Here is a 27250-nt window from a genome sequence, read left to right on the forward strand (position 1 = left end):
TAGCAGATGTAGCTAACTGATGTGAGCAAAACTAGAATGTATACAATGATAATATTATAGAGAAAAACAATTTTGAAAGATTTTATAACTGGGATCAGTGCAAAGATAAGCCATGGGTCCAAAAGAATAAAAATGAAATATTCACCTCCTGACTAAAAGGTGATGAATTTACAAGCCAGAAAAAAAAACACATTTTCATACCTGAAGAATATGGAAATTTGTTTTCCTGAACTATGCAACTATGTATCAAGGGTTTTACTATTTGAAAATGGGGATAGGGATGGGGTTTGAGTATTTGCTCAAGGAAAGGCTTAGTGAGAGGGAAAGATTAATTTTCTTAAAACAAAAAAAGGTTACAGTGTAAAAATAAGACAAGTAAAAGTTTTAAAATAAAAATTATAAAAGAAAGAAAAGAAATAATATTGAAAGTGACAGCAGACACTTAAGGACAGAGGACTATCTTTACTCATCTCCATATCTCCACAGCACCTAGAAGGTGTTTAATAAATATTAATTGAATGATGGTGAAGCAATGTAACCACAGTTGTTGCTTTGCCCACGTTCAAGTCACTGTGACAGCTGTAAGGAGATGCACAGTCTCAAAGACAGACACATGGGCAGCTAGGTGGCGCAGTGGATAGAGCACTGGCCCTGGAGCCAGGAGTACCTGAGTTCAAATCCGGCCTCAGACACTTAACACTTACTAGCTGTGTGACCCTGGGCAAGTCATTTAACCCCAATTGCCTCACTAAAATAAAAAAAAAAACTGTAAAAAAAAAAAAAAGACAGACACAGTCCTAATGATCTCCATATAAGAATGATAACTCATTTTTAAGAAGTTGTTTTTCAAAGATAGGTGCCAAATGTAAAATTCATTAGCATGTTTTTTACTAAGCAGAGTTTGCCCAGAGAGCCACCTTTCCTTTTAACCAAAATCACATGAGATGCAGCATCCACTGAGGTAGATAAGGAACCTGAGGCTCAGAAAAATAAGCAGGTACAAAATGGTCTAGGAAGTTCATGCCTTTTGTTTACCATGCACCTGGGTATGAGTTTATGGACTAAGTAATGGAATAAAAACCTCAAGCTTAAAGGAGAAACATTAGCAAGAACACTTACCCATAACTTATTTTAAGATCCTATAACAAATGTAGAGAGATGCTCATTTCTGTTCAAGAGAGTAGGTAAGAAATCAAAGGATTTGTGTTTCATTATATATTTAATTTAAAAAAGTCTTATTTTAGCATTTTCAAAATTCATATTGTAGCATTTTTGACAACTTCAAATATGTAAGTAAGAAACAAAAAGTAAACAAAATAAACAAAATACTTCTCTCAAAACGAGTTTGTAAAGTACTATGTATTTTATATATATATATATGTGTGTGTATATATATATATGTATATATATCTTGAGGGAAGATTCCTCTTTGGTTTGTAATAGATGTGTCCTGAAGCCCTTTCCAACTCTGAAATTCTATGAGGCTATAAATTTGTTATTTACCAAATAGATTCATATTAATTAATTAACTTGATGAATATATTATATTTAAAAGATATATATGTATTAACTTGAACATATTGGCCTCATTTTCCTTCTAATTTTCTTAATCCTCTAAAATTTTTGTTTCTTTCTATTTAGCATGAATTTACTCTTAAAAAAATTTAAAAATCAGTGGTCTGTATATAATTTTTTTCAGTTTGCACCTGTGATTTCATCCCTAGTATGACTTCTAAGTGTAGAAACTTCTACTACCAGTGCAGATTAGTGATTCTTCTATAATTTGTATTCTTAGAGAGTTACCTAAGGTTCAGAGATTTCACATAGTGGCTGAACTTGAACCCAGGTTTTTCAGATTCCAGGGTCAAGGGTCTAATCATTCATCTTATCATTGATACCATCCCAATATATTTCCTATATGTTCCATTCTTTCTATTCTTTTTTTTTTTTTTTTTTTTTTTTTTTTAGTGAGGCAATTGGGGTTAAGTGACTTGCCCAGGGTCACACAGCTAGTAAGTGTTAAGTGTCTAAGGCCAAATTTGAACTCAGGTACTCCTGACTCCAGGGCCGGTGCTCTATCCACTGCGCTACCTAGCTGCCCCCATTCTTTCTATTCTTACAAGAACCCTAGTTCAGATCCTTATTACCCCCTTGTTTTGACTACAGTAGTAGCCTTCTAGTGGTCTCCTTGCCTTGACCTTCCCCACTTCAGTCCATGCCAAGATTATTTTTTAAAGTGTAGGTCTGACAATATCAACCCATCTCTGCCTGCTCAGTAAGCTCTAGTGGCTCTCTATTACCTCTGGGATCAAATGTAAACATGTCTGTTTGGCATTTAAATCTTTTTATAACAGCCCCCTCCAGCCTTTTGAGTCTTACCCTGTGCTTTCCTTTCCAACCTTGCTACATTAGCCTGTTTGCATTTCCTTGCACACAGTCCTCCATCTCCTGTCTCTATTCATTTGCACTGGCTTTCCCTATGCCTGGAATGTTCTGTCACCTCACCTTTTACCTTTAGTTTCCCTAGCTTCTTACAAGACTCAACTCAAATCCAGCTTTTTGCAGAAGGCCTTTCCATAATCTGTGCCAGTTTCCTAGCTGTTACTACCATCTCCTCTGATCTTATGACTGACTCATTATAACCCTTCTTCCAAGCATAAGGTTTAACCTCCATTAATGGGAAAAGGCATAGTGGGAAAGAAGATAAACATCCATTTCTTCTGGATCCATTGAGTTTATTTAACTTTTTAATAATTTAAAAATGTGAAAATTGCTACTCAAGAAAACAGCATTAAATACTGCTCAAAGTTAAAAGTTCAGAAATTATTGGTAATGGTTTTACTTTTTGCTTTCTTTTTTTAAAGAATCCAACTCAAGTGGGAACAGCACTTCAAGTTTTCCATAATCTTGGAACTTTGAAAGATACTATTACCAATGTAGTGGATGGGTATTGTGCTACTCTAGAAGAAAACATAAATAATGCATTAGACATCAAAGTTTTGACTCAGCCTTCCCAAACAACCATGAGAGGTATGTATTTTTCACTTTTGTGTTTATATCTGAGAAGTTTCTTTGAATTGTATGTGTAATTCTTAGGCTTCAGAGTAACCTAATGATTTATTTATTTAGTTATTTTTAAAAATTTATTTATTTATTTATTTTTAGCAGGGCAATGGGGGTTAAGTGACTTGCCCAGGGTCACACAGCTAGTAAGTGTCTGAGGCCGGATTTGAACTCAGGTACTCCTGACTCCAGGGCCGGTGCTCTATCCACTGCGCCACCTAGCCGCCCCCCCCCCAATGATTTATTTTTAATATAAAATTAAAAGTAAGAGAAGTTGTGTTTCAGAATTTTTACACATTTTTTTCTGTCCATACAATCAAGTAGTTGAACTGACAAAATGGTAGTTTCATTCAATTCAACAAACATTTACTGAGTGATTACTCTATGTAAGGCTCTTTACAAAGCAGTAAAACATCGTCCATGCCCTCAAGAAGATATCGAGCTGTAGACAAAAGATAGATACATAAATCATTATAGTCCAGACTTGAATGAGTACATTGGCAGAGAACAAAGTAGTGTTATAAACTTGAATAGAGAAGGGATGGTGATGATGATGGTGGTGACGACAATGATGATAATGATGATGATTATTTTGGTGAGGCAATTGGGGTTAAGTGACTTACCCAGGGTCACACAGCTAGTAAATATTAAGTGTCTGAGGCCAGATTTGAACTCAGGTCCTTCTGACTCCAGGGCCAGTATTCTATCCACTGCACCACCTAGCTGCCCTGAGAAGGGATTATTTTAAAGCAAAAACTAAACTAAACTAAAAAGCCAACCCCTACAAACAGATTCCAACAACATGTAATAGGGAAAGCTATCAACATTTACCAGGGCTGAGGTATAGTCTGTGGTTGTGACATAGACCAAGCCCAGTTGTTGTGTTTGTAAAAGAGTCAATAAGCATCTACCAAGCATCTACCATGTGCCAGGTCCTATGAAGATCATATTCATTTTTTTCTTACAACACAATAACATTCCATTATATAACTTAGCCATTCACCAGTTGATCCCCCAAGATGAGTGATAGCAGTGTTTTGCCCAGCCCTGGTGTGAGATCATTTTTATTATTTGTAATAAGATCCTCCTCCAATTCAATTTCTGCTACAGTTGTTTTGCCCCTAGAAAATTTTGACACCTTGCCACCAATGGCTAGTGTCTACTAAGAAATCTTTTTAGAGAAATCAGGCAGTGAGCAGAGCCCTTGGGCAATCAGCGAGAAAGAGTGACCAACTTGCCATGCTCACACATTGCTGAAGTTGGAGGGTGTGGAAATTAATTTTGATTTGGGGACCCTACCTTTAGGCTGAGATTAGAAAGCCTTAGGCCCTCAGGGTCTCTTCCCCTCCCCCTCTGCTTCAGCTGAGCCAAAAAGCCCTGTGGGCTGTACAAGACGCCAGGTCAGACAGCTGTGGGGGGAAAAAAAAAACACCCAGCTCCCTCCGATCTGAGCAGAGCTATCTGAAAGACCCCGGATAGCCTGTGCTGAGGCACGGGATGCTTGAGCGTGCCCCCAGCCCCAGCTGCAGCCCTGGCTGGCGGATTAGCTTGGTCTGTGGGGGCGCAAAAAGCCCCGAGATTTGAGTGGAGATAAGAAAGGTATATATAGACCTGGGAGTTAGACAGCAAGGGGGTTTGGTCGGACAAGGATGGGCGAGAGAGGCTGAAAAGAGGTTTGGACAAGGACACGGGGGACAAGACGAACAGTAACGCAGGACTAGGAGCAAGGAGGAAAGGCCAGTGGACAAGATTAAGAGAGGCAGACAAGATTAGAGGGGCGGCAAAGGCAGCAGAGGGCAGACTGACGGAGCAGACAGACAGAAGGTTGGTGAGAGAGAAGCACAGGGGTTCAGCAGTGGCAGTAAGGAGAGGAAAGTTAGAATAAAGTATAATGTGCCCTGAGGCCGGAGGCGGCTAAGGCCCTTATTATATTAAAAAAGTTCAAAGCGCAGCAGGTGGGAGACACAGTGGAAAGAGACCGCAGGAAAGAAGTCAGGTTGTACGTTTTATTTCCCTGTATTCTTAATTTTAAATGGTATCTCATAAATAAACTCTGCTTTGATTATTTAGTTAAGAGACTTCTATTAATATTTTGCTTATCAATTTGGGAGTAGAGCAGTGTGCTAGAACTTTATAAATGGCCCATATTAAATTAAATGCAGTCAGATAGCCAAATAGTCAACAGTCCCAGAATTAGTACCCCAGTCAGCTTTAGCCCCCAAATTAGCCACAGTCAATTCAAAAATATTCTCACAAGGGCAACCCCACCCTCTCACTTTCTCTTCCTCTTTCTTTTGGCCCACATAGTGCCTCAGAAACCAGATTGGACTGATCCTTTATCAGAATGGGGAGGCTTTTTTGGTTTCCTTACCCCTTGAGACTTAAAAATCCCTGCCAAGTGGGAATTGGTGTTAAATATTTTACTGCAGTTTCTGTTTCCTGTGGAGAATGTTTTCCTGACCTAGCATGGCTAGTTGTAATGACTATAGTTGTTGAGGGAAGTAGCATTTTATTTTATTTTATTTTATTTTATTTTATTTTATTTTATTTTATTTATTTATTTTTTTTGTGGGGCAATTGGGGTTAAGTGACTTGCTCAGGGTCACACAGCTAGCAAGCGCCAAGTGTCTGAGGCCAGACCTGAACTTGGGTACTCCTGACTCCAAGGCCGGTGCTCCATCCACTGCGCCACCAACTGCCCCTGGGAAGTAGCATTTTAAATCCTTTCTAACCTTAGAAATTGCATTCTTCTAATTTTTTGTCATTTGTATATTTGTCTTTATTGTATTTTATGGTCCACAAATGTCTTATTGAATTTAACCTTTGAGCCTTAATAACTGGACTGGCCTAGGTTAGACCTATCTCAAAATATTTTTCCTATCTCTATTACTGTTTTTTTTTTTTCAGGGCAATTGGGGTTAAGTGATTTGCCTAGGGTCACACAGCTAGTAAGTGTTAAGTGTCTGAGGTTGGATTTGAACTCAGGTCCTCCTGAATCCAGGGCTGGTGCTTTATCCACTGTGCCACCCTGCCCCTCTATTACTGTTATTACACCCTGTACTTGATTCTTATATTTTAGCACAATCAAATTTTTTTTATAACACATTCCACAAACTTTGGTCCAAGTTATTTTTGACACCCTTCTGCTATGCTTATATACTTTGTGCTTTTTTACACAGAAGGCGGTTAATAAGATTCGTGATATGCATATAAGGCAATGCCACATCCCTTAATTCCATATCTATATGTCTTTAACAATACAAAACCTTGGAATTAGTTTCCAAAACTCATTAATTCTATAAAATTTGAATTGAACCTATTCTTATTTGGTTAGAGCATAGATTTCCTTTCTTGGATCGCTCTTAAATTGCTAATAAAATAATGTATTTGTACATGCTGATGTCTATGAGAAATACAGATTCTCATGAAAGCTACACAAAAATGAAAGAGAGTAAAGTCTGAAAGAGTACAAATCAGAGAGATTATTAAGGTGGCTACTTGAGAGAAGGTCCTCCCTTTAGCCTGTAACTCTAGTTTCTAAAATAATTCCATTTTAATTTTCTTATCTCCTTGTTTGTTATGTAACACGATGTGACATTTTTTTTCCCCCTGAAATGAGTGACAGGAAAGATCTACCAATATTACATACACTGTCCTGATTTCCCTTAAAGAGTTTAAGGAAACTATCCTTGTGATTTTGTTTGTCTACCCAGAAAAGAGAGACTGGGGCTTGAATTATTCATTTGACTTCCTTGTCCCTTGGGGTGTAAAAGGCCCAAAGCCTGTAGGGACTTGGGGCTTTAGAAGTTTTCACAGAATTCCAATTGCTCTGCAGGGTTACCTTTCTGACCTAACATTATCAGTTATTGTGCTGAATGAAAAAGTGGAGGTAATTCATGTTTTATTTGAACCTAATACGGAATTGTGTATTTTAAATATTTTTATTATTAATGCTGTCTTCATTTTTATTTTATGGTTCACAAGTATCTCATTGCCTCTTAACCTCTAGTCTGAATCTCTGCACTGGCCTGAGTTAGGTTTGGTGCAAAACAAATGGTTTATAATTTCCCATTTTACATAAAGACCTAATTCTGTACCTCATTGTGGTGGTGACCCTAAATTCCCAAAGGTTGCAACAACAGAATTCAGTCATTAATTTTCAACAATAATGCTTAAACAATTTTTTGCTGGAGTTAAAATCTTTGTCAGCGGAGTGACAGCCCTTACTAGTGAAATCACAGATCCTTGAATTATTAAAGTATATATGCTTTGGTTAGTTATCTACTTGTTTAACAAAGTTTGAAAATTACATCTTCTTGCAATGCATCCTTTTAATATATTAATAGGAGGCCCTGGACGATCCACTATGCCAACCCCAGGAAACACTGCTGCCTTCCGTGCTGCCCTCTGGACAAATTTGGAGAAACTTATGGATCAGATCTGTGCTGCCTGTGGACAGGTATATAGGTTCATACAAGTCTGATGTTCTGTGTTTTCCATGGGAAAAAACTGATGATGATTATTTAACAAATCATATTCTCTGTCTCCCTGTTTCCCAACTCACCCCGCCCCTTCTCTCTTTTTCAGGTTCAACATTTGCAAAAAGTATTAGCCAAGAAGAGAGACCCTGTTTCACATGTTTGTTTCATTGAAGAAATAGTTAAGGTATTTTATTTTGTTTTTAGTGAAAATATATTCATTAACTTATGCAAAAAGTAGGGGAAAAAATGAGCCAACATGGTTTTCATTTTTCCTTTCTTTTGGGTGGCTTCAGGGCATGTATTTTAGACCCAGGGCTGAATAGTCAATATAGTACCTCAAATATAATATTAGAATGAAATGAAACTTTTCTAAAGGATCTAACAGTTAACAAAAGGAGGCTTCCTTAGACACAGGAGGGGAAAAGGATATTTAACAAAGATATTCAGTGAGGTCATCTTGTTGATTTGGCTCAATATAGTCTTCTGGTTGTTGGGCATATAGTTGCTCCTTAGAAATCTCAGAGAGGAGGCAGCTAGTTGGTGCAGTGGATAAAGCACTGGCCCTGGATTCAGGAGCACCTGAGTTCAAATCCAGCCACAGACACTTGACACTTACTAGCTGTGTGACCCTGGACAAGTCATTTAACCCTCATTGCCCCACTAAAAAAAAAGAAAACTCAGAGAGGAAGCTGGAGCTTCTTAATGTCTTTTGTACTCTGGTGACCAGAAAGCCACATCTGTTCCCCAAGATTCCTAGTCACTTTAGCTAATCAATCTTAAGGACAGTTTAAATATCTTTTAAGAAAAAGAATTAGCCTGACCTGTTTGGATTAGGGCCTTAAGAAAAGCTAGCCTACAAGGCAGAGTCTTTAGAAATATTGCTCCTATTACAGCATGTGACAACAGGAAAATACATTTTTATTGTCTGTTAAATGATTATAGATATCACTTGTATTGTGAAATAGATATATCTGATGAAATTTTATTGTAAAGTGAATTTCTTTAAAGCAAATCTAGTTTTCCCATTGGATACAATTAAAGTAATTAAAAGACTAAGATGAAGACCAAAAATGGTAGTATGCTGAAAGTTTTAGTGCTCCTTTTCCCGCTTACTTTTCCACATAGTATTCAGTTCCTGGTTCTAGCATCTCTAAGTTCTATGAACTAGGACTGATCACTTGTTCTTTGAGGACCTTTGCTTTAAAGAAAGAGAGTTAAACTAAATAATCTTTTAAAGGCACCTTCCAGAAATTTCTGTGGTTCCAGGATTTGGACAGTCAGATTTCTTTTTTCAGGTTATCTTAAGTCATTTGGTTCCCTATTTATCAGTTGTATAAATTTTGAATAAATGATTTGGAAGGAGAGATACTGATCCACATTTTCTTGATTTTTATTTGTCTTAAAGAAATAACAAGGTGCTTTTGTCAGCTTGAATTAGTCATTGTTATAAATTTATTGATGCCTTATATAATTAATATCATGCATTCATTTTCATAAGCAAGCATTACACATGCAGGGTTTCATCCATCTGTTCTCATAGCTTTGGCAGTCAACCCCAAATTAATCAGTTTTACTCTTTCCATATAGTGTCCCTGATATAAATACCTTTATTTCCCCATCCATATGTACAGTTTCTTTTCCTTTTTAGAACAATTTGATTAATTTTGTATTATTCTCTTGGGATTGGAATTATTGAATCTGTTATTGTTATCATAGTTTTTTTAAAGCATGAAAATAATGTCTGAAAAAATTTATCTATATGACTAAATTAAAATATAGTCTTCCCAAATATATGCCTATCTAAAATATACTTAAATCACTTTAAAAATTAGTTATTTTTCTTTAAAATCAATGTCAGATTTGTTTGAAAAAGGTATTCTAAAACTTTTTAGAATATAAATTACCAGAATAATTGATTTTAAGTTGTTTGGTAAAGGTTTCTCTGTTCAGAGGATTTTGTTTGGGAGAAAATGTTCAGTCCCTTTTTACCTTCAGTGAACTGGGTGGCTGATCCAGACAGAAAGTCCACCTATTGTGGGTAGACCTTGAAGGCATTGAACCCTAAATACTAGGGAGTTGCCACCCAGTTTACAGGTGAAAACCACAATTATCTACCATGGTGGTAATATTGATGTACTGTAGTATACTGGATCCCACTTCAGAAATTTGGCAGCTGTATGACCATGGATAAGACATTTAATATCTCTGAACCTCATTTTCCTCATCCATAATGAGAGCATTGGACTAGGTAACCTCTTAGGCCCTCTCCATTACTTAATCTAATCCCCTTTGATCCTTTGTTTGTGTATCCAAAACTCTGTCTTATAACATCAGTTGAGTAAAAAAAAAATGTACTTTCTAACTACCAATATATTTTCCATTATTTCATATAATATTAAATAAGATTACATTAATTAAGGCTGATATGAGTGCTTTGGGTATGAAACCCTTTATTGCTTTGTTTTTAAAAAAAAAAAGCTTAGGATTTGGAAGAATGGCTATAGCTTGTTGAACAAGCAGTCTCATATTATAAACTACGCAGCTGTCCAGACCTGCCCACATCAAGTCCATTGGTTCAGCTTCAGGATTGGAACAAAATATGATAGGCATGGGCCATCTTACAGTTAACCAAAGGATATTTACTTAAACACATCATGCAAAAGACATTTAGCAAGAAGGCAATATTCACTGAATTTAGTGCAGCTTCCCTGCCTATGCTTTTCCCATGGTGGTCCTGATTATGCATCAATTTTAAACTCTTCATGTTTTGGGCCACCATGGTGGTGGTTGTCTTTCATTCTCAGAGAGGACCAAAATGACATCACTGTTTTGGAGTCAAGTTATAGCTTGTCTGACTGTGGCTGATCAGACCAGTATGAGCTTGGAATGCTCTACTACAGTCTACCACCTATGTCAAAGGGACCCTTAGCTCTCTGAACCACTAGTTATAAAACTTTTTTTTTTTAAGTGAGGCAATTGGGGTTAAGTGACTTGCCCAGGGTCACACAGCTAGTAAGTGTTAAGTGTCTGAGGCCGGATTTGAACTCAGGTACTCCTGATTCCAGGGCCGGTGCTCTATCCACTGCACCACCTAGCCGCCCCTATAAAAATTTTTAAGGAAAAGTTAATCTTCGTTAGGTAAGGCATTAGGAGAAGTTAGGAAAAAATTAGCCCAGTCTATATGACAGGGGCCCTAATAGGTCTTGCTTCTTCTATGCCATAATAGCTGAGTGAAATCGATAGCATAGCGTTCTGAGCTCTCTAGGCTTTATGCTTAGATGTTTCAAGAATGATCGACAGACCAAGGCATAACTTTTTTTATTAATCAGTTATCTTGCTTTCTTAAAATTGTCAAGAGAACATTCCACTTATACTACTCTTGGTCCCATTTTAAGCAGTCAAGGAAGTCATAATATCCTGATATCACCATTTTCCATCCTCTTTTCCCCACTTAATTTTAAAGTATATTTTAAATTACATTGATTATTTGTAGTTTGTAGAGTATAAGATATTGTCCTTGAAGCTATGGGGTCATCATGCTTTAGTTAGGTAGAAATACATGAAGGTGTTCATTAACATACACATTTTTCTTAATTCAACCTTATTCTGAAGAAATCCTTATCTTTTACAAAAAGCTTATTTCCTTGTTGTTGTTGTTTTTTTTAGTGAGGCAGTTGGGGTTAAGTGACTTGCCCAGGGTCACACAGCTAGTGAGTGTCAAGTGTCTGAGGCCAGGTTTGAACTTGGGTCCTCCTGACTCCAGGGCCGGTGCTCTATCCACTGTGCCACCTAGCTGCCCCTTAAAAGCTTATTTCAAAATCAACTCTTTGGCATCCAGAGTCCTTTACAATCTGTCCCTGTCCTGCTTTCCTAGTCTTCTTACTACACCCCATGTACTCTGCAATCCAATGACATTGACCTCTGTTATTTCTTACACAATATACCCTGTCTCCCAACTCCAGACATTTAAAAAATTTTTTTTTTAGTTAGTTTTTTTAAAAAATTATTTCACTTTTTATTGATTGATTGATTGAGGCAGTGAGGGTTAAGTGACTTTCCCAGAGTCACACAGCTAGTAAGTGTCAAGTGTCTGAGGCCAGATTTGAACTCAGGTCCTCCTGAATCCAGGGCCAGTGCTCTATCCACTGTGCCACCTAGCTGCCCCAACTCCAGGAATTTTTACTGGTTGTCCCCTATGCCTGAAAGTCTCTCCTTCCTTCATTTCTAACTCCTAGCTTCCTTCAAGTTACAGCTAAAATCCCACCTTTCACAAGAAGCCTTTCTCAATCCCCCTTAATGCTAGTGTTTTCCTTCTATGACTACCTTCAGTTTCCCCCAGGTCTATTTTATTTTCCATAATTGTTTGCATGTTTTCTCTCTCATTAAACCATGAGCTTCTTGAGGACAAGATCTGTCTTTTGCCTTTCTTCATATTCCCCAGTGCTTATCAGAGTGCCTGGCACATAGTAGGCATTTTAAAAATACTTATTGACTGACTCAAAAGTGCATTTTTTTACTTAAAGCCTTTTATGAATCTTATAGAAGTAAAAATCATGTAAATAATTCAAGATATCAGTAGTTGAAAGTATTTTTCTTCATCTGTAATAAGCTATCTGCTGAGAAAAGGATGCTTTTGTCAGTAAAGTACATATCCAGCTAATAATTGACCTTCATTTTAGTGGAACCTTCCTTGAAGAGTTTTGTTGATTTTTTTTTTTTTATCCCTTGAAACATTTGTAGTAAATATATAAAGCAGTGAACAGACACTGTTTATTTCTACCAGCAGCCCAGGTTCTGAACATATATTTTAGTACTAAAGGAAATGACAAAGACTTAAATTCAATGAAAGCTGAATTAATGAATTTTTTTTTCTTTGTTTGGCAATGTAGAAGCTAAACTAGGTTACATTCTTGTTTTTTTGCCAAGTAGGAAATGTGAAGATGTCTCTTCAGTTTGTTCCTTCAGTTAATTTGTTAATGTAGGTCACCATAAACTTAAGCCAAATTTCTAAAGTCTGATTTCCATTACCAGAGATTACCAGGCTATATATTCTGCAAATATTTCTACTTTCAGAAGTTTAATTATTAATAATGTTTCTTCTATCATTCTCCTACATCTATATCTATCTTTTGTATAAATATTTTCATACCTTTTATTCCACAATGACCTTGAAGAAGACCTATTTTACCAATACTATCGAGACCCTGAAAATTACATTTTTTCTTTATGAAAAAATAAAACCAGTAGCTAATTCTTTTTATACAAAATAAACTTATACTGTTAGATATCTAGTTTTTACTTTATTAGCGTTATTTCAACTTCTGCATAATTATTTAGATACCATTAATTGAATCTTGAATATATTAAATAACCCTGTAATACCTACAGTTTTACTCTCTGTGATTTTTTTCACTGATATTGCTAGTCTAAAATGTTTATGAAACATTAAAATAACTTGATATCATTTTCCAAATGCAATCCAGCACCCTCTATTCAATTTTGAGCTCAGCACATTGACCATTTTATATTTTTTCAAGATCCATTTACTGATAGACCACCTCAATAGGTCGTCCATTAAACTACATAGTAGCTGGGATAGTAGTCATTCTTCATCCACTTGACTTTTTTCCCATGTGATTGGTTAGGCTAAACTCATTTGAGTGATTATGACTGTCACAATGTCAAGGACATTATTCTATTCAAGGATTAATAACCCTTTTTAAAAATGTTGATATTCTTCTGGTGATCCTGTTTATCTATGAATGAAGAAATCAACAAGCATGTGTTAATAATACCTACTAAGTGGCAGTAACTGCTCTGTACTATGGATTCAAAGACATAAGATGAAACAACCCCTTTTGTTAGGCGGCTTATTTTCTATCAAGGAGATAACATGTATACATGTAAGAAAATGCAAAAGAAATATGCACAGAATAAAACAAAGACAAGTTAGGAAGGGAAGACACTAGCATTTGAATGCTCAGGAAAAGCTCCATGTAGAAGGCAGTGCTTGAACCATATGCTCCTTTGAGAAAGTAAAATTCTGTTAGGCAGAGATAAGGAAGTCGTGTGTTTATGGCATTGGGGGACAAATAGTGCAAAGGTACTAAATAAATAACACTAAATATTAGGTGTAATACCGTATTCAATGAACAAAGAAAAGTCTAGTTTGATTACACAAGATAGTGTGAAAAGGGAAATGGTGTATTATGAGGCTGGAGAGATGGTTTTGGCCCTAGTCATGAAGGACTTAATTTAATACTAAATGGAGTTGTTTACATTTTATGCTAATGACAATGGAGAGCCACTGGAATTTATTGAGTAGGGTGGTGAAATAGTCAGATGTCTGATTAAGCAAGATCACTTTAGCAGCTGTGTGCAGTAGGAAAAGACTTGAGGAAAACCAATTAGAAAGTTACTGTAGCCAAAAAAAAGGGGGGGGGGCAGCTAGGTGGCACAGTGGATAAAGCACCAGCCCTGAATTCAGGAGTACCTGAGTTCAAATTCAGCCTCAAACACTTGACACTTACTAGCTGTGTGATTCTGGGCAAGTCACTTAACCCCATCGCCCAGCAAAAAAAAAAAAAAAAAAGAAAAAAAGAAAAGAAAAAGAAAGTTACTGTAGCAGCCAATGAGAGAAGACTAGACATTTTCTCCAATGTTCGTATCCTCCCAGACCTCTCCAAAATAGGAATTATGAACCAGCAATAAAGCAATTTCAACTCTCTTCTACAATTTATGACAAGAATCCAAACAAGATAAAAACTTAGCAAACTAATAGTAGAGACCAGTATTCCCAAACCCCTAACATGTTCTCACCTAAGCAGCCACTACTCAACAGAGCTCAACCCTACACCTCAAATGTTCTGCCACCCCCCACCCCCCACTCAGGTGCTGTTGAAATCTAAACTTCAGACAGCAAAAATTTGCTTAGATTTTGCTAACAGTGTGGCAACACTCTCCAGTACAATAGAGGTTGGAATAGAACTCAATTCTACACTCCAACCTCCTACCCCTCCCCACCTCCAACTACCAAGACTGTAGACATCCATTTCCAAACTGCAGTTTGCTCAGGCTGTGAAAGCAACATGGCAACACTCTGTCATTGGGCCATGGAACTGAGAAACAGAGGGAATAGGACAGGACATGCTGACACTCCACTAACCCTAAGGTTTTGTCCCCAGCATCCAACTTTGGGCCAGTTCTATCTCAAAAGTCACATGGGACAGAAAGTGAAATTAGGAGAGCAGGCTGAGACTTTTTGAGATTTAGTACCCAGGAACACTACCAGAAAGTGAGCAATAAGGGAAAATAAGGAAAAAGAACTGAAAGTACTAAAGATCTTAGGAGGAAAAAACCTCAGTGAAGTTGAGTATAAGCAGATAAACCAACAGGGAAGATGTTAATAGCAGAAGATATAGTCTTGAAATCAAGAGAACGAGTTCAGCCATCTCTTAATAGGTATTGTAAGACAAAGGAAAAAGAATCAACATCTGTTGTGATAGAGTACCATGTGGATTACTAAGAGAACATGGAGCCACAGGAAGATGTACCTGAATGATTTAAAAGAAAAATAAGAATGATGAAAGCCGAATCTATGGCATACATAGTCAAAATAATTGGCAGAATAGAAAAACTAGAATCCATGGTAACAAATCTCATGACAGAAATAAAAGAAGATAACTGATTATTCTTAGAAGCGAAACAAAAAGCAATAATATTAAAAGAAAGCATTGTCTCCATACTAAAAAATCATATTGATCTCAAAGATAGGAGACATAGAGACTATTTAAGGATTATAAATCACTAAGAACAAGACAAGTCAAAAAACCTGTACGTTATGATGCAAGTAATAATTCAAGAAATCTGAACAGAACTTCTGAATACAGAAAACAAAGTTCCAATTGAAAAAAATCCATATATCTCCTCTAGAAGCAAATAAACAAACAAACCCTAGGCTACAAACTCCAAGACAGGTAGTGATTAAACCTAACAGTTCCATTTATGAACAACAAGTTCTGCAAGAGGCCTTGAGAAAGACCTTCAAATATTAAAGAAACAAAATTCAAATAACACAAGACTGTTCTACAGCTGCCAAAAACCACAGGAGGAAATAGACTAATCCCCCCCCCCCCCCCGAAAAAAGGAGCTCAAGGTGACTACACTGCAAGTTTGAGCTTAACTATAAATGAAAAAAGATGGACATCTCATGACACAGAAGATATCTGAACCAATCCTAGAAAGAAAAACAGATATGAATAAATTATTTGCTTCTCAAAGACCCCAGACATTAGAAATACAAGAATGATAAATAAATGTAGCAACCAAGGGTATTAAGAACAACAAAATAACAACAGAGAGGCCATTAAGAGATTTATTTTTAAATATATACAAGTAGACAATGACGAAAGCTGAAGTCAAGTAGAAGTAATTGTAGAGAAACAAGCCTGAAACAGCATGGACTAAATCTCCACACCCTGCTTACAGATTAATCAATGGTTTTTGTTTGTTTGTTTGTTTTTTTAGGGAGGCAATGGGGGTTAAGTGACTTGCCCAGGGTCACACAGCTAGTAAGTGTTAAGTGTCTGAGGTCGGATTTGAACTCAGGTCCTCCTGAATCCAGGGCCGGTGCTCTATCCACTGCGCCACCTCACTGCCCCCAATCAATGTCTTTTTAAGACAGAATTACAGATGGGAAGGCTTATAAAGGATGAAGGGAAGAAGAAAATAGAGGGAAATATGTAATGTTTTTTATTCAAGTCAAAGGCTAAGAATGAAAGGAAAATAATTCTTCTAGTCTCTCAGAAAGAAGAGAGCCTACTGGAAGCAAAGGGAGAGATTGAAAAAGGAGAAAAAGAAAAGGGAAAATATTGTTTCAGTAGTGGATGATGAATGTTCCTTTGGGAAAAGAGAAAATTATAAAACGAGAAGAGGACTTTCTATTGGGTATTGCTTTTAGAAATTTGGTAAGAGGAGACTCTTTCCTTAGAAGAAGGAGAATCAAAGCTCTTGGAGGCAACTGAACAGCCAGGAATATGGGAGGGCATAGACCCAGGGAAGAGATTTAGAGGCAAATGGGGAAAAAATTTCCAAGGGGAGGGCAGAGGTCAATAATGAAATGCACCAGCAAAGTTATAGGAAGATTTCTAGCATGAAGTTATATTCTCCCTATCACCTGCAAGTATTGTTATTTCTAAGAGTGAGTCATAACAGGAAAAAAGATGAAGAGTAAATTCTAGTATGCAACATCAAAATCTGTTTAGAAGAAAGAATTCAAAATGGGTAATTGAAACATTTTAGTTCAATGAGGAATACAGAGAATGAAGAAGCACTAAAAAAATTTAAGGGCTTTGAACCAAGGAATAGACTTTAGAGTAGACAGAAGGGAAAGATAAGTAATGAAGAGAATGAGAGAAAGAAATGCTTTTTAGAAAAAGGCAGAGAAAATGAAATATAAAAAATTAACATAAAACAAGTTAAAGGAGGAGAGGGGAAGGGTAATTCTACTTACCTGAGAGGGGGGAAAAAGAGAGAAAGGATTAAATAACTAGAGAAAAGCAGGAAAGAAAAAGAAACTAATAAGCAAAATTCCAAAATTAGGAAAAGAGGTAATAAGTGGAAGGAGGATTGATGGTCAGTAGAGAAAAGCTAGTAGGAATAGAGTTACCTTAATACAGATTAAACTAAAATAACCAAAGAGAAATAGTATTATGTTTTCAGGGGGAAGGGTGAAGAAATCCCAATTTGTTAAAACAGTAACCACCACCAAAATCTAACATTAGAGACAACTGGAGAAAAATACAAACTTAATCCTCATAACTTTAAATGTCAGTGCATTAAACAATCTAATAAAACAAAAAAGTGACAGATTGGATAAGAAAAATCCCTACAATATGCTGCTTACAAGAAGTACATTTAGTAAAACGACATGCACAGAATAAAAATGAGGGGATGGAAAAAATTAACTCTTACTATTTTTTTTACTTTTCTTTTTTTCCATTATTCTTTTTGTGGGGCAGTGAGGGTTAAGTGACTTGCCCAAGGTCACACAGCTAGTAAATGTCAAGTGTCTGAGTTCAGATTTGAACTCAGGTCCTCCTGAATCCAGGGCCAGTGCTTTATCCACTGGGCCACCTAGCTGCCCCTCCTTGCTATTTTTTTCCTAAATACTATTTTTACTATTTAGTATTTTATGGCAATTTACTATTATTTGAGGAGTAATAGTAAATAGTATTATTAATAGTAAATAATATCATGAATCTAAAAAAGTAGAATTACGATCACATTATCAGGCAAAGTAAAAATAAGCATTGAAAACCTAAAAGAAGAGATAAACAAGGAAACCATATTATGTACAAAGTAACCATAGACAACAAACCAATATCAGTATTATACTTATGCTCTAAATATGTTAAGATCTAAATTCATAAAGTATACATTAACTGAGCTGTAAGAAGACATAGAGTAGCGACAGAAGATTTCAATGCTCCTCTCTGTTTTTATTAAGTCTAACACAAAGATAAAGGGAAAATGTAGAAGTGAACAAAATTTTAGAGAAACTAGAGGAAAAAGACTTATGGTGTTTTCTAAATAATAGAATCAGTATTTTTCAATACCACATAAAACTTTTATAGAAATTGACCATGTATTAGGGGATAGAGATACTTCAAACACATGTAGAAAGGCAGAAATGAGAAATATATCTTTTATAAACCATAACACAATAATACTTATCAGCATAGGGACCACAAATAAGACACAGACCCAAGTGGATGAGTGAGTAAAAAAACAAATCATTGAAACAATAATTAAGTGAAATTAAATTATATTGATGAAACAACATACTCAATTTTCTGAGATGCAACTAAAGCAGTCTTTAGAGGAAGAATCATAGCCCTATAAGCATATATTAACAACACAGAAAAAGAGAGGATTAATGAATTCAATATACATTTGAAAAATTAGCCAATGAATAAGCCTAAAATAAACACAAAAGAGGACATATTAAAAATGAGAGTTTATATTTCTATAAATGTAAACAAAAAATAGAAATGATAAAAATAGAAAATGATAGAAATGTAGAAATTTCTGAAGAATAGAAATGATAAAAATGAAACCAACAGAAATGATAAAACTAAAATCTGATCCGTTGAGAAGACTAATAAAATTAGTGCCCAGGGTCACACAGCTAGTAAGTGTTAAGTGTCTGAGGCTGGATTTGAACTCAGGTACTCCTGACTCCAGGGCTGGTGCTCTACCCACTGTGCCACCTAGCTGCCCAAAATTCTATCACTTTTAAAGAACAAGTAGTACTGACACTATACAGATTTGATCAGAAATTGAGTAACATCTATCAGAATCCTTTTATGAGACAAATAGAGTCCTAATGTCTAAACCCAAGAAGAATAAAACACAGAAGAATTATAGACCACTGTTGTTGTTGTGTCATTATCATTGTCTGTCATTGTTGGCAGTGTCATTGTCGTTGTCAGGCAGCTAGGTGGCACTGTGGATAGAGTGCTGGGCCTACAGTCAGGAAGACCTGAATTCAAATTCAGCCTCAGACACTAGCAAGTCACGTAACCTCATTTGCCTCAGTTCCTCATCTGTAAAATTAGCTTGAGAAGGAAATGGCAAACCATGCCACTATCTTGAGTCAAATGACTCAACAACTTCACGACTCCAGGTCCAGCACTCTAGCCACTGTGCCACTAGCTATCTAATTTATTATACACACACACACACACACACACACACACACACACACACATACATGCATAGAGGGCCTTTTTGTAATATTACAAAAAGTATCTAAAACCTAAATCAAGCATCATACGCAATGACAATACACTATAGAACCTTTCCCAGTAAATATAGCAGTAGAGCAAGGCTGCCCACTCTAACTACTGTTATGTTATATATTTCTGGAAATACTAGTAATAAGAAAAGAGAAATTAAAGGCATAAAAATAATGAAAAGAATAAATCAAACTTTCCTACTTTACTGATGATATGATGGTATACTTGGAAAATCAGCAGATATTAATTGAGATTATAATAAATACCTTTGGCAAAGTTGTAGGCTATAAAATAAACCTTCAAAAATCAATTGCATTTCTATAGCATAATAACAAAATCTAAGAGATGATGATAAAAAGGGAAATTCCATTACAAGTAACTACAAAATTCATGAAGTATCTTGGAATTAACCTTGTATAAATTTAGTTATAAAGTTCTCCTTAAGGAAAATAAAGAACTTAAATAGTTGGAGCAATATTAATTGCTCATGGCTGGGCTCTGCCAATATGATAAAAATGGTAACAGTACTTGTTCATTTACACTTTTAATACTATGCCATTCAAAATATTACAACTTGATAAAATATTAAATATTAACAAAATTCATTTGGAAAAATAAAAGATGTACAATATAAAGAGAAGTGATAAAAAGGAATAGGAGCAAAGCAGAAGTAGCACTGCAGACCTCAGACATATTATAAAGCAGCAGTCTTGAAGCCATCTTGTATTAGTTTAAAAATAGAGAGGTAAATCAATGGAATAGACTAGACAAGGTTGAATCAGAAACATTAGAACTCAATAATCACGTGTTTGATAAAACAGCTCTTAAATTACTTAGGAAAGATACTTTATTTGATTTTTTTTAAAAGTGCTAGGAAAACTAGAAAGCAGTATAGCAGAATTTAGGTTTTGACCCACACCTTACGAGATATTCCATAATGCATTCTAAATGGATATGTGAATTTGAGATATAAATAATTTATTTTAAAAAAGAAATAGATGAGAAGCAGATTTTATACATTTTACACCTATACATAGGAAATACATTCTTTGTTTTTGTTTTTGTTTTTGCAGGGCAATGGGGGTTAAGTGACTTGCCCAGGGTCACACAGCTAGTAAGTGTCAAGTGTCTGAGGCCGGATTTGAACTCAGGTACTCCTGAATTCAGGGCCAGTGCTTTATCCACTGCGCCACCTAGCCGCCCCAAGGAAATACATTCTTAACCAAAGAATAGATGTAGTTACAAAGATAAAATAGATAACTTTGATGAATTGAAACTGAAAAGTTTCTGCACAAACAAAATTAATGCATTTGGAATAAGAAAGGAAGCAGTTGAATCGAGAAAATATCTTTATATCAGATTTCTTTGATAATGACTTGATGTCCAAGCTATATAAAGAATTAACAAAAGACATACATGTATATATGCACATATGTATATGTATGTGTGTATACACATACACACATACCTACATACAGAGACAGAGAAAGAAAGAGAGAGGAGACAGAGATTACCACAATCCAGTCTCTAGTAGGTAAAACGTCAAAGTTTTCAAAAGAATTTCAAAGTATTAAGCACATGAAAAAAATACTTAAAGTTACTAATGATAAGAGCAATATAAAACTAAAAAATAGTGAAGTTTCAAATTCATACCCTGCAAATTGACAAAGATGACAACTGTCAGTTTTGGAGGGATTCTGGAAGGATAGGCACAATAATACATTATTGGTAGAGCTGTGCTTTGGTACATTTTGAAAAATATTTTGGAATTCTGGAAATAAAATTACTAAAATTTCAATACCCTTTGTTTGCCCCTATAATTCCATTGCCAGACATACCACATTAGGGCCCCAGATAAGAAAGTCCACATATATATTAAAATATTTATAGTACCCCTTTTAGTGATATCAAAGAATTGGAAGCAAAGTCAATACCCATCAGTTGGGTAATAGCCAAACAAGGCATGGTACATGGATGCTATGGATTATCATGTTATAAGAAATTATGTCAGATTGTTTGCCATCTTGGGGAGGGGGGGTGAGTGGTGAGGGAGGGAAAAAATTTGGAACTCAGAATCTTATAAAAACTAATGTTGAAAACTATCTTTACATATAACTGGAAAACAATGGTAGTGTCCTTGATAGAAATAAGGAAGTTCTGTTAAAATATAAATAAAAACAAACTGTATAAAATACTTGTGAGTACAGCATTCACAAAGGAATTATTTGAATACAACTACAAAATACTCTCTATATAAACAAAAACAGACCTAAACAATTGGGAAAAATATTAATTGTTCATAAATAAGTTTAGCCAATCTACCTAAATTAATTTACTTATTCAGTCCAATAACAATCCTATTACCAAAGGATTACTTCATAGAGCAGAGGGCATTGATGAAATATCTGAGTGAAAATAGATTACACAGTATTACTAATGACAACTTGCAAGCAAAAATATGTTGTAAAAAACAATACACATCATGTATGAGTGGAAAAATATATTGTTCTCTCATATAGAAGTAGTGAGGAATAACATATATACAGGGTGGGCCAAGAGCCACAAATATTGAATGACTCCTTTATTTTTTGTTTGTAATTTATAATACTATGGCATCATATACAGTATATTTAAGAAATAAATTTATATTTAATGTGAAAAATGAAATCTCATAAATGACAAAAAAATAATTTTCAAAAGGTTATTAAAATGTCAGATCCCTTGGTGACTTTTGGCCCACTCTGTACTGCCCTTGTGCTACGTTATTACTAACAGAATGTTAAAAGATATAACAGAAGGCTACATTTCAGTGGATGTGCCATGGAAGATTTATGGGAGGATTGGGTTAAGAGTTGCACAGGATGAGAAGGCATTGTTGGGTTATAACATCCACCACAGAAAGAGCATTTGTATCAGTGAGTTTGCTGATGCATTGAAGTGTGAATTATTTAACAAAAACATCATATATTTAAAAAATATAAAAAACATTTAAATGCAGCTTTTACTTTTTTACATTGCTTTTATGAAAATATTTTTAAATCCTCCTATTGTGAGAACTCAGAATTGTATTTCATGGATACCAAATGACCAGGCTCTTTTTAATAAATATATAAATATGTGCCTTGAGATAAATTAAAATCGAGGTAATTTCTTTAAAATCTCATGCCTTCATTGGAGTGTATTCATCTGTATTATTAATTCAATTAATATCATCACTTTAAAATATCTATCATGTTTGATTTAATCAGTATGCCCTAAAATATTAAATATTTATGTATTCAACAATTTTTCTTTCTTAATTCCCTGTTCAGTAAGAAATTTTCTTAATCTATCATTGAGCAGTTATGTTGCTATAGAAATAGTGAAATTTAGTTTTTAAGTCATTTTTAGTCTTCTCATTAAAAGTATTAAACAGTTCACTTTCTCTGTTGAATTAAAGAAAATCCAGTTGTCTTTTAAGTAACACTAATTCCTGGATTGAATTTCTTACCTCTTTGTTGGTATATGTCAGGAACTTTGATTACAGATATTAGAGAATACTTTATCCATTAGAATCCGGAGCTTTTTTTCAGGAACCTTTGGCAAATATCACAGTAATGATAGTCTCTTTATTGTTTTACATGATGGTGTTCTTCAAGTTGTAGACAAAATATTCAAGTTGAAATAGGAAAATTGGCTAAGTATAAGGGAAGACAATAGCAGTAGACATGAGGTATGACAAACCTAGGAAAAAATATATCTCTGTGCTCCCACTTAATAATGGAACAAGTTCTAGTCCCAATTCCAGGCTCAGGTGTTTTAGTTTATCATATTTATGCAAACATGGCACAAGCCCCCATCCAGTTCATTCTTTACTAAAAAAAAAAAGAGCAGAAAACATAAATCAGATGTCAAAGCATTCAAACGTGACAACAGCAAAGTAAATCATAGAGAAAATATTGTAGTAGATGCAGTTTCAGCTCTTGTGTCATATATGAAAGAGCACAATCTGCCATTGCGCTCCCCCCCCCATAGTAGTGGGAAAGAGAATACTTTTTTAATCCAAATCCAGTCCGAGGGAATAAAATATTATGTGACAATTGGACACCAGTCACATCCCTGTCTCTCAGAAGTGGCAAATGCCTTGCTGCCCCTTAACGGTGCTTCTTGCCACTTCCTTAGCACAGCCTTAGACCTCCTGTTCCTACTGCTGTTTCATTCCACCTCTGGGGCCATAATTCATCGCTTTTTCTAGCAGCTGCTGCCATCTGCCAAAGTTGTCATCTGCTGTTGCAGCTGCTCCTTCCTCTAGGAATTTTATGCTCTTTTTGGAGATCATCTTGGGCCAATATGCCTTGGGGCTCATAATGAGTAAGTTTCTGGCTCCTTTTGTAAGGCTTTCTATACCACACTAAGATGACATGGGAAAGAACCTTAGAGGTAGCTCACTCTTACATCCTACACAGAGAGGTCCCTATCTCATTTAGGGCTGAATGTGAAGAATTATTATAAAATCTGAACATCTTTTGAAATGACCCTCCAAGTCTACAAGTATGCTCTTTGTAAGATTTATTAACACAAATTATTCTTTAATGGAAGTACATAATTCTGCCAGTGTACTAGTAAAAATCATTTCATATTCTTCCCCACAATCTTGTACTTTTAAGACATACTATAATTTGATGAGACCCACATATCTGATTGATTCATATCAAATACTCAATAAAGTTGTATGTTAGGAACTTTTTCTTTCAGCTTTGTATTTCCCATGCCTGACTTAAAACAAAATATAATAAGAATTTTAATTCATTGTCTCACAGTAAGATATTCAGTCCTGATGCAATTTAGCATTTGTTTTTGAGACTTCAACTATTAGTACTGTATTTCAGTTAATATGTAATACTTGCTTACAAATGAGCCCAGGAGGTTATTGATTATTTAGGATCTGTATATTGGAAAACAGGTTGTAACATTTCATCTGTGGGATTAAAGCAGTTAAAATTGCATGTGGGAGTGTGGATATAGTACTTTGATTTTTAAAGCCAGAAATTTTTACCATCAAACATAATCTTGTAATCATGGGAATAGGCTGCATTAAGCTAAATTTGGAGTGCATTCAGCATTTGGAGTAGCTATAGTACTAATGAAAATTCTCTGTTTGAAAAAAGAATATGTTCTTTTTATCCCTTTGGACATGTCCAATGATTTCACAATACTATTAAAAACATTGCTTGAAAGAAATTTTAGGATATCCAACATTAAGATCTTTTAAGTGCTTTGAATAAAATTCAATGCTCACGTTTCTGTAGCATTTTAACTTGATTAGAAATGTGAATGACCATACCCCAAATGTCTTTCTAGCTTTTAACAGATCCCTCAATATGTTTACCTAGAGAATCCAAACATCCCAGAGGAACAGCTTTTTGTTGTTCACCTGAATAAACTCCGTAATAATTCTGTTCCTAATAAAAATCCACTAGGAATTCTAAAGAGATACCTCTAGAAGCCTCAAGTATCATAGCATAATACACATTACATCTTTAACTTAATATTTTAATTCAATTCAGTAAACATGTATTAAGCACCTACTATGTGCCAGGCATTGTGCTAAGTACTAGGAATACAAATATGAAAAAGACAGTCCCTATCCTCAAAGAGCTTATGATCTAGTGAGAGAAGACAAGACACAAAAGAAAACTAAAGGGGTGTGTGTGTGTGGGTTGTGTGTAGGGGAGGAGGGAGTACCTGGAGCACTCAAAACCAAGGAGAGCTTCTGATGGAAAATGGAGAGTTACCTGCAAAGTTCAAATCCTAGTCCTCTCTAAAGGAAGGCTTTGGGAGGAATTTAGTGCTCTATCCTCTAGACCTCCATTCAGAAAGGAGAGACTACTGAGGGAGTTAAGAAGGTATTGATTTTCAAAAACTGAATCAATCACCATTTTAGTTTTGTTTTTAATAGTTTTGATATTAAATTAGGTTAAGTTATTGAATTGGTTTAGTTCTCATTTTACACGAAGAGTATCTTATTTAAACCAATCTAATTACCTCATTTCATATCGTGGATATATTAATCTTTACATTTGACAGTTCTCCTGAAAATGCCTATGTATTTGTGCCACCAACCATGTTTCCAAATGGAACTTATTTCCAGTTATCCAGGTTTGCACTCATATATAATACTATCTCATAACAGTAGGGCACATGAAAATTGGCATGGAAGATAGTTCTCCTCCTACTCTATTGGTTTGATAAACCCATGAGAATATTATAATCTCCTCAGACCTTTGGTGATGATTCATTTTAATTTCCCTAGAGTCAAATGCTTTAAATTTTGATCATTTCTTATTAATCTGGTTGTCATTTATACTAGCTATTCTCTATCAGTTTATCGTGAATAATTTAGATCCCATTTGATTGTAGTATATGTTTTGCCTGTTTCTACAAGTGACTTTATGTTTATATGTATATATGGTACATGAAAAGATGTACCATGAGAGTATATCTAGGTGCAAGACTTTTCATTTCCCATTGATGGATACCCTAGCCATATCCAGATGATGTCTTCACTTAGGTCCTACAGAAGAAATCAGTTTCTGTTGACCTTCAGAAATAGCTTTGAGTAGGAATGGAAGTCCCAAAAGGGCAAAAGGCCAGAGAGGCAGCCTCATCTGCTTTGTCCTTCTAGTTTGGGAGCTAATTGTAAGTATATGAGCTTCCACTTTTACCTTCCTAACTCCTTTCCCTAAATCATTTGCTCTAGTACAGGATTACTTCCTGCTGCCTTCCCAGCCACCATTGTCTGTTCACCCACCACCCAATTCATCCGGCTCTGCAATTAGAAACTGAACCAAAACAGGAGTATTCCAGAAATTAAACTCAGAGTGGCTCCCAAAGGTCAAGGTATATATTTCACCTAGTTTATACAGCAGAGTCAAAGTCCAGGTATAACTCAGTATCACACTTTCCTCTTGGGACCCTTAAATGGAAAAAAGCTTATTTCATTCTCGATTAAAGAAATTTAGTCTTCCCAGCCTATCTGTACTACCAAGAAATTGAACTGAAACTAGATGGGACTCTAGGAACATATCAGTGCAAACAGTTCAGGGGCATATTTGTGTAGTGTGTGTTTCTAAGATCTAAATCTCCTGGGAGGTGTACTGAGAAAGGAAGATATATCAGAAACAGCATGCTGGAAGCTAATGCTTTCATCTCCTTCAGCAGCACTCTGTAAACAACCAATGGAGAATTGAAGGCAATAGCAAAAATCTCTTAGAAAGAGAATTTTATTGTTGTGAAATCCACTACTCACTACTACCAGAATTCTGTGGACAGATATTTTGGAAAGTTTAATAGGTTTCCATGAAGTATTTGTTGTATACTAATATGAATAGTTCATGATGAGTTGAAATGCCATACACATGGGGAAGGGTGGGAGAGAGGTACATTTTTGGGGATCCATTTACTGTGTAGGGGAAAAACTGAATGCTTCAGCTTGAAAAAATACTATAAGAAATTCTTTACTAGCTCTTATTTCCTATAAGCCATAAAAGTGAAAAAAGCAACATCAAAAGAAAGTGAGATTGTATCACCATTAGCAGAGTGGCTTAAAAACAAAGGAGACTGTAGTAGTACTAATATTGCAGTGCCTACCTGATTGTTGTTTTTCAAGATCCAAGATTGGAAATGGATTTTGTTTTTAAGAAATGTAGAAAAAATAGCAAGATGAACTGATCTGTATACAAAATATTATAATAATTTTTGTTCCATTAAAAATAAAAAGAATCAATAAATTAAGTAAACAGGTAATACCAAAACCTCAGAATTTAAAAGAAAATAGCAACATGTAATTAAAATTCAGAATTATAATGAAAATTTTTCTTTCATTATTTGTGAGATCATATGTCTAGCTTGAGATGACATGTGCGATCC

At 35.4% G+C, this 27250-nt stretch overlaps 1 protein-coding gene across 2 annotated transcripts in view; it reads left to right on the forward strand.

The window, feature by feature from the left end:
* Positions 1-27250, forward strand: part of COG5 (component of oligomeric golgi complex 5) — a 349622-nt gene that overhangs the window by 222391 nt on the left and 99981 nt on the right. For both annotated transcript variants that reach the window (XM_043965892.1, XM_043965890.1), the window contains exons 8-10: positions 2865-3030; positions 7410-7522; positions 7651-7728. In XM_043965892.1, coding sequence (XP_043821827.1) covers positions 2865-3030; positions 7410-7522; positions 7651-7728 — 357 coding nt within the window. The remainder of the gene's footprint in view (positions 1-2864; positions 3031-7409; positions 7523-7650; positions 7729-27250) is intronic.

The sequence above is a fragment of the Dromiciops gliroides genome, chromosome 5 (assembly GCF_019393635.1).
Source record: "Dromiciops gliroides isolate mDroGli1 chromosome 5, mDroGli1.pri, whole genome shotgun sequence".
In the NCBI taxonomy this organism is placed as follows: domain Eukaryota; kingdom Metazoa; phylum Chordata; class Mammalia; order Microbiotheria; family Microbiotheriidae; genus Dromiciops; species Dromiciops gliroides.